The following is a 9,243-nucleotide window of genomic DNA, read 5'->3' on the forward strand; positions in this document are numbered from 1 at the left end:
TTTTGCATTGAGCAACGTTACGTTTAAGCAAAATTACGCATGGAAAAGTAGTAAGTAATAGATCAGCCAATATGTTTTAGTTTCAAACTGTGTGATAAAAGGCTCATTTTTCTACTATGAAAATCTATTTTTTACATACTAATTGCTTTTGTTTTGTTTTTTTTAACTTCCAGATCAAAACTATCCAGGAAGCGAACTGGACAGATGAGGATCTAACTTCTTTCTGCATTCAACCCGAAAGTAAAGAGAGACAAATGTAGAGTAACTTTGCACTGTACATTGATCACCAGACTGAATGCCGAGTCCTGTGCTTTTCCAGTTCCCTCTGTAGCTTGTCTGCTTCTTCACACAGTCAGCTTGTCACAGCTGAACCAGGAAGGAATGCACAACCCCAAAGCTCAACTTGTGTGCCGTTTGCAGGCTCTGTCTCTAACCTCACTGTGGTTATTGAGAAGTGTGGCTGTAGAAATGTGGGGAATTGGGAAGGGAGTTGGCACACACGTGCACTGCTCATTGGCACCTTCAAGCATTGCCCCCAGACATTGGCCTCCTGAGGCCCGTGCTCCCTATATGCATGGCCTTATCCAATTTGCATTTTATCTTTGTTCTCCTGAGAGATAGGAAGGCTGTCAAAAACCAGAACTTCCACCCATAATGCCTAGTTTTTCTAATTTTCGTTTCCACCTGAGTATAAAATATTTAAATATATATTTATGTATATATAGATTTTATTGATACAGTATGTGGTTATTTATTGACTTGTCTATGAAAAGAAAATTAATTTCAGTCGCCTTAAACAGTCATTCAGTTACCCCTGAAATTGAAAACGATGCCTTGACTTAGTCCCTTCAACCTGCAATTCATGACGTCATATCAAAGGCCAACATGGAAGTATAAACAGTACATTTAAAAGAAAATAAAAAAGATTTTGCATAGTGTTTTACTTTATAGTTTACGTTTAAGGTACCTAGTTTAGAGGGAAAGCCTTAAGGAGTACCTTAATTTTAAAATTAAACATTGTGAAGGTCAGGAGTCGAAAGTATACAAGATTAAGGTGATATAAAATAATGTACCAGCTCTTATTTGATCATTTAAGGTGAAATTATTTGGATTTATGATAAAACAACGGAGAGCTTTGAATTTTTAGAGCATTTTGTATGGAGTTTTTCATTATGCACTTTATTTCTTTTTAACTAACCTCCAAATTAAGTGACCAATCCTTTTTCTTCTGTGTTTTTCAAGGTTAATGCCACACATAGCAAACGAGAGCTTCGCAGACAGGACCTCTTACCCCTGTTCTGTAGTAGCTGCTGTTCATTAGCCATCATCTCAAACACTGGCCAACTCACTTCACAAAATGAGCTCACGGTGTAAGCACAGAGCCAGCTTTGTCCCATAAATCCATCTAAACCAATCACCTCAGTGGAGTTTAAGCTGATAGCCTGGGCTTAAACATACTGCAGTTTTCATGCAGCGATCAACAAGTCCATTCTGACTGTTTTGTAAGGTGAAGTACACAGGCCATGCATATGAATCTCATTGAGGGCCCATGGGAACCTTATTTCATGTGAATTTGGTAAAATTAGTTTCAAATTAAGGAAATGCTATACCACAGTTGAGAATCAGGTGTAGAACAAGAGAGCTACCAACCTTTACATTCCTTTAGCAAAGAAAGCAAAGCCTACAATTGTTCTGCACCACAGAAGAATTGGTAGTCACTGGCAAGATCGCTGGCTGGAAAGACTGCAAAGCAGCACACAAACATTAATTAGTTCATCGAAGTCTTTGGGAATGCCTCTCAAGAAATGTGTGGTCACGGTTTACCACGTGTAGACGGTCAAAGTGGGAAGAGAAGTCCAGATTACGCTGTTGGGCAGGAAGACTTTTACAGTAAGCTCTTTGCAAGTTGGCTTTATCCAAAGTTGGTTACCTGGTAAAGAAAAAATCTTAAATGCAAGTTTATTTATTATTATTTTTGAATGCACTTATGGATATATTCCCTTGTATTTGACAGATCATTAGAATAAGTTGTAAAGGCGAGGATGTGTTCTCGGCTGTCGTATGGTGATGGCACGTCAACATTATAAAGAAAGCATTGACACATAGCGCACAAGGCTCTTGTGAATTTCTGTTGGAAGTCCCCGGCAGTAAACCTGTCTCGATTCTGCATGTTTAACGGTAGCATCCTGTGAAAGGAGCATAATACATTTTTGAGTCATTAACACCGTAGTGGCAGAATCAGAAGAGACTTGGTGCAGATATCCACAATGCAGGATTCTTGTTAGCAGTCAAAGAAGGCCGGATCCGTTCTCAACTCACAGTTCTGTCATCTTTCATATTGTCCAGCTTCTTTGCTCACTTTTTTCACAATTAGATATTTAGAAAAAAACTTTTTCCCCCAAACCAAATTCTTCCTCCTATTCTTCTCATAAGCGAACTCGTGTCCCTTACCACCCTGTCAAGAAGAACTATATGGCATAGCTTGTCTTGTCGGGTCAGCGCTATATTCTCCTTGGGCTGATTTACATTGACCTCTGTCATGCCTTAAAGAAGTGTTTTCTGTATTGGTGTATCTTACTGTTCCAATTCTGGAAGATGGCATTAAACAAAAGCGGACACAAATGGAGGCAGCTCATTAACCTCCTCGGCCTTATGCTCCCAATATCCGTCTCATGCTGATATTGTCCATGTAGGTGGTCAGCAAGCCATAAAGTACATGGGTAAATGTTCAGTATGTAGCAGAGGTTCGTTTGCTGTTGTCCTTTCAGATGGTCAGAGCCTGCCACCTTTTTCGTAGAGGCCATGCTGAAGGTCAGCAAACCTTTGCAGCACCCCGACAAAGCAGAAAAGTGTGCTTTTATGGCTTTGGCAGAGTGTGGCCTTGAAATTGTTAACAGAGATCATTGTTTGCAGACTCTTGTGGCATTGTGTGATCCAAGGAAGGTATTTAGAGGCAATGTGTCTGCTTAAATGAATGACAATACAGACTGCAAGTTTTGAAATGCTACACAACCAACATTCTGAGCAAATGTTTATTTCTACGAGATTTAATTATCTAACGCTTTTTTTGGTTCTTGGCCTTTTTTTTTTATTGTGTGCCTTTTGTTATTTCTTGATATTTGTGCAATAATCACTCGGTATTCAGTACCTCCTGGTCCAGTGATTAAAGCTAGTGAGCCTACAATGACGAGGATACCATAAATTACTACCCATAAACCTTTAAATGCCTTTCCAGCACAACTATGATTGTAAATAAATATATATCTATAAATACAGTGAATTGAGTAGTTTCCAACACAGCCTTTACAAAGACTACCATTCTATTAAACTCTTTTAACACTTCTTACATTACTAAGTTTTCTGGTCTTCTCCTTTCAGTGTGTGAATTCTACTTTTTTGGCTCATGGAAAGCTTACGTGGCAATAAAGAGTGCAAGTGGAGCCGTTTTACAAGTGAGAAAACACTGAGGGCTGTTACAATGTTGGCCTTCAGGAGGACGGTAAGAAGCATGAGGCATTGTCAGTGGTCACCTCACCACTGTACTTTAAAAGGAAAGCTTTGGTTACTGCAGCGGCGTATTTTAGGTCTACTGTAATTTGAATTAACTATATATTAGGGAGGAAAAATGGTGACTACTTGATAGAGACAACAGAGATCCAAAAGTGCAGCCTTCTAGTATCTCCCTGGGTGTAGAGTTTACTATTCTCCAACTAAACTACTACTAATATGTGCATCTCCCCCACTTCCACCCACTCTGTAATAATCGGATGAATTGAAACTCCTGTGGAGAACCCCAGAAGGTCTGACTGAATGTGGTAGAAAGAGAAATGCACTTTTTTATTTTGATTTCTGTGCTTCCACATTTGGTTGAGACCCAAATGGTTGCCTCTGTTGCTCTGTAAACTAAAAACACTTTTTCCCCTTTTTGTTTAGCTTTGTATATAAAGTTGGGTTGCTGTGGACAATGTACTATACGGCTGTAGCGTGTCTGTAAACATGGAAAACAGGCAGTAGTGTAATCAATGTTTCAAAATGTTTGAGTGTTGAAGTTCAAGTCTTAATATGTTTGTGTGCACTTAACACCTTGTCAGATTCTAAATAAACGTGAAACTTATGCACCATGTAATGTGTCGCCTCATGCATTTGTACCACTGTGCCATGATGTTAGCTCAAAACTCACCAAAATATTCCTAAATGGTCGTTACACTCCTCCAGTTATTATTGGGACACATTATAGTGGAGCTTTTTTATAACTTGGCTTCCTTGCACTTTCAGCTAGCATTATCCATCCGTCCATTTTCCAACCCGCTGAATCCGAAGACAAGGTCACGGGGGTCTGCTGGAGCCAATCCCAGCCAACACAGGGCACAAGGCAGGAACCAATTCCGGGCAGGGTGCCAACCCACCGCAGGACACACACAAACACACCAAGCACACACTAGGGCCAATTTAGAATCGCCAATCCACCTACCCTGCATGTCTTTGGACTGTGGGGCAAGCATTATTAGACTGACAAAATCTTGCAAACCTTTTCCTGAGCTAAATCTCTGATCAGGGTGGGTTAAATAAATCCTACGTGTCCCAGTGCCCATATATATCAAGAGTCTCAGAATTACTCCTAGGAATTATACTTAAAAGTCTAAAAGAACATTTATGAAGTGATTTTATATCTCCCCCGAGTGGCAAATGTTGTACTAATTAGGATACTAATAACAAGGCTTCACCAGAAAGATCATGATAATATTCAAAGGGGGAAGATTGTACTAAGTTGCACATAATTGTTGCCACTTCACAACATCATCAACAATAATACTGTCATGAGCACCAAACTGGAAAGACTGAGACACACACACTGAATAAAATAAAGCCCAGTATCAGGCATGTTTAGTTGAGTGATCCACAGCCATACTCTCACATGAAATCACCTTTCCGCTAGAACAGGAAATGCCTCGTAAAGTAACAGTTACTGTAACTAGTCAAGGCACCGTTGCTGAAATCACGTTCACTCTTTCAACGTTCACACTCTTCTTACACTGTGGCATGCAGTGTTTCTCCGTGATTGCCCCTTATCTCCTGAAAGTGCCCTGGGAGTTGACACTAGTCTTCTTCAACTGTCCTGGGCTTGTAAAGTGTACTGCAAATGTTCCAGGGGTTCATGGAATGCAGAGCTCAGCATAGCATTTCATGCTCAATCACCCATCATACCCCACTTATCTTACGATACAGTTTGTATCTGTGACCACCTGTGTGTTGATACTGTGATTTCCCAGGATGTGTGTGTCGAGTCCCATCTTCTGGCAGCTTATCCCAAGTCCTGGTGAAGTTAGGAGTACTCTCCTTATTTAGAAAAACTCCTTCTACTTCTAAGAGTAAGATCAAATTTACATCACTCTTAGATTTTTAAGCCAGTTAGGACGGTTTTCCTACTCTGAGACTCTTGATAAACATGGACACAGGTGTCTTTTTTTAATCTTTCATCTGAACATTTCCTTTACTCAACAATCTGGTAGTTGATGATCAGAAGAAACAATATCCTCACAGAACACAGCTACTTACCATATGTGGCAGGTACCCATAATGTCCAGCAACACTACACAACACAGTTAAGTTCTTTTCAGTTTTTTATCACACTATAAGGACGAGGGAAACCATCACTCCATGTTTCGAGTCCCACATTAATTTCATCTGAATATATGCAGAGGAGAGATGCTGGATATATTGGGAAAAGGATGCTAAGGATAGAGCTGACAGGCAAGAGGAAAAGAAGAAGGCCTAAGGTTTATGGATGTGGTGAGAGAGGACATGCAGGTGATGGGTGTAACAGAACAAAATGCAGAGGACAGAAAGGTATGGAAGAAGATGATCTGCTGTGGCAACCCCTAATGGGAGCAGCCGAAAGAAGAAGAATCATCAGAATAAACATTTCTCAAAGGTCTCTAATTATTCCATTTTACTGCAATAGCATCATTCATTTTTATTAATTTAGAGTGTTTCCATTTGGTGTTATTTTCTGCTGCCAAAAAAAGGTCTCAAATGGCAAAATCTCTCAGGAGGTTGGTTAACATGGGCCAAGTTATTAGAAGACATGCCTTTATTTGAAAACATGGCCTTCTATAAAAAAGCCTCATTTATCACCCAAAAGGACTAAAATGTGACACTTAGATCCTTAACATATAGAGACTGCAACATTGGACCTAGCAGGAACTCGAGTGGCTCATTCCAGACACAGAGACAACACTAAAGGTCCCAACACCCATCTTTCATCCTTTGTTCCTCTAACATCTGGATTGACCCTTAAGGTTTTTTATCATGCCATGTGCAAAGCTTGCAGTAGCATAATCAGCACAGACAGGAATATGGCAAATCTAGTTAGGTAAATGAACAAAAAGTGATTAAGAGCACTTGATGTAAAAAAAAACGCCCAGAAAGTGTGCTGGTAAGATTAAACCTCATGGACACACAAGTCTAAGCTTCCGTCTCCTGCTTGACAATCTGGACATACAATAAAATGGAAAAGTTGGGATTATGAAGCCGCTATTACTCAGTGTGCGGTCCTTGCAAGCAAGTTTTTTCAGTAAATAAATGACAAAAAATACAGAAAAAATAGAATGGGCAACAAAAAAAGTTTGCACATACTAAGAACTGTACAGATTCCATGTTAAGAAATAATTTGACTTTTCCAGTTGCAAATTGAATATCTGGCAAAATGTTCTTTGGCAGTAGGCTGTTCTTTATTACAAAGTAAATGTGTGAAATTTAAACAAAAATGCCAATTCCAAGCATGAGAGACCATTTATGCTTTGTCGTGGCCCAGTAATTGACGGCAGTCATCTTGGCACTTGCAGCTCCTCAGTCTCTGGCACAGATTTTTTTTGATGACAGATGCCGCAGGCGCAGCGGCGTATGGGAAGATTTACCACCTCCCAGTGTTTGCTCCACGTTTACTGCTAGGTGGGCTGAGGAGACGTGTGTGCAGGTTTGAGCCCAGTGTTGGAATACTTCACTGGATTGGCCCTGCCTTGTCCCCTTTCCTCACCAACGTAGACCAAGATAAAGATGTTGCAGAAAATGGGTCAATGACAGACAAGCTTTTTTGTTATGTAGGATTTTATTAACTACAAAATTTAGACACTTATGTAATTTAATTATGGTTTACTTCAACATAATTGCTTTCCACAACACCACAAAGTAAAACATCACGTTTCCAAAATTTCTCAAAGAGTGATAGTTCCCTACCTGTGGGCGGTAGTCTTGGATGGCTACCTGCTCCGATGACCCATTTCTTGCAGAATGACCACAAGCTGGACAGCAGCTACACATAGTGGGACAGCCGAGTCTCACTGAAGCTGTTGAGGTTTGTTTTAGACACCATGGCAATGGTTCATTGGGTGAGGTTCTAGAGCTTTTATCACCTAACATGCTCTACTTAAAAACTTATTGCCTTGCAGAGATTCATGGGACCTCCACTGGAAATAGGAAGTGTGACCAAAATGGTCACAATTACCTGTTTTTTCAGGCATCCTTTTCCAATGGTCCCATTATATACTGTGGATGGAGCAAACTAAGAGAAAATGCTATGAACTCCATGGTCAGGACATCTGTAGTGGGCTTGATGAACCACTCCAGCAATCTTAAAGGAAGGACTGGAGGACAATTCTTTCAAGCCCCACTTCCCAAAGCATTATTGTCACTAGAGGTGCAAAAAATAAAGTCTCATGAGTGAGCATCAGAGTAGCTACTAGAACTGCTCATGGTTCACCTTAATTCCTTCTAAACCTCTCGCGACCCCTTGCTCACCACAAGGGCATTACAGCACTAACGATCCACAGCAGCTGTTCAAACTTCAAAGCCTCATGGAGAACACTTAAAAGAATGACTCAAGTCGCCCACAGGCACAGAAGGAGGGAGTCATGGAAAAACAAGGGTGTTGTGGGTAAAGCTCTAAAAATATTAAAAATTACTTGTGTGACACTCACATGATGTGGCCTCCCTTATTTCATCCAAGGATGAAGCAGAATCTCTTCTAGGGTGGGCCGTCCTTCTGGGTTCATGGAGAGGCATCTCTCAATAAGATCTTGACATTCTAGGAAGACACAAACAGAAGTACGCTTATAGAGTCTGGTTTAATGGCATTCAATACCAAGTCCCACTGAACATAACTGGATTTAATGTTCTTCCCTATAACTTTGAATCAATCCATTCCAAAATTTCAGACTGTTACATCTGGTACTACAAAATTTGAAGTTGCGTGTTGTACTGCTTATGTCTATGGTAACATCAAAGATACAGTAAGTCAATATATCCATCCATTTTTAGGAGCAGTGTTTAATGTTTTGTATCAATGGGAGCCTAGACCACAAGAGCCAGACCACATGCAACTTGTACACTCACACCCAAACCCTGGTCAGCTTCATGTTGCTCATTGACCACGCATATGCAGGAAAAACATACGAACACCTCATAGAAAAGACCCTTGCTCATAGCTGAGTGAGAATTGAACTGAGCATTTGCTCTAATATTTATTTTTATGGAATACATTTATTAATGAGTACATTAGAGGGGAGGCGGCATGGTGGCTCAGTGGGTAGCGCTGCTGCCTCGCAGTTAGGAGACCCGGGTTCGCATCCCGGGTCCTCCCTGCGTGGAGTTTGCATGTTCTCCCCATGTCTGCATGGGTTTCCTCCCACAGTCCAAAGACATGCAGGTTAGGTGCATTGGCGATTCTAAATTGTCCCTAGTGTGTGCTTGGTGTGTGTGTGTGTGTGTGTATGCTCCCTGCTGCACCCTGTGCTGGTTGGGATTGGCTCCAGCAGAACTCCGTGACCCTGTAGTTAGGATATAGCAGGTTGGTTAATGGATGGATGGATGGATGGATGAGGGTCATCTCAGGTTGGACAGTTGGGTTGACAAAGTCAAGAGAGGCGAGATTGCGTTGGTTTGGACATGTGCAGAGGAGAGATGCTTGGTATATTGGGAAAAAGATGTTAAAGATAGAGCTGCCAGGCAAGAGGAAAAGAGGCTTAAGAGGAGATTTATGGATGTGGTGAGAGAGATGGGTGTAACAGAACAAGATGCAGAGGACAGGAAGATATGGAAGAAGATGATCCACTGTGGCAACCCCTAACAGGAGCAGCTGAAAGAAGAAGATCTGATCCTTTTCCACAACCCTATGACTGAAGAACCCCTAATTAGAGTTCAATAAAATGTGATGAGCTGACATGTCTATCAAAGAATAAACAACTT

General features: G+C 40.9%; 1 protein-coding gene across 27 annotated transcripts in view; it reads left to right on the forward strand.

Annotated features, from left to right (window-relative positions):
- The window catches only part of kif1aa (kinesin family member 1Aa), a 243,450-nt gene extending 239,329 nt beyond the window's left edge, over positions 1–4,121 (forward strand). For all 27 annotated transcript variants that reach the window (XM_028794777.2, XM_028794779.2, XM_028794780.2 and 24 more), the window contains one exon: positions 174–4,121. In XM_028794777.2, coding sequence (XP_028650610.2) covers positions 174–216 — 43 coding nt within the window. In that variant the 3' untranslated portion in view covers positions 217–4,121. The remainder of the gene's footprint in view (positions 1–173) is intronic.
- Positions 4,122–9,243: the final 5,122 nt, after the last annotated feature.

The sequence above is a fragment of the Erpetoichthys calabaricus genome, chromosome 2 (assembly GCF_900747795.2).
Source record: "Erpetoichthys calabaricus chromosome 2, fErpCal1.3, whole genome shotgun sequence".
In the NCBI taxonomy this organism is placed as follows: domain Eukaryota; kingdom Metazoa; phylum Chordata; class Cladistia; order Polypteriformes; family Polypteridae; genus Erpetoichthys; species Erpetoichthys calabaricus.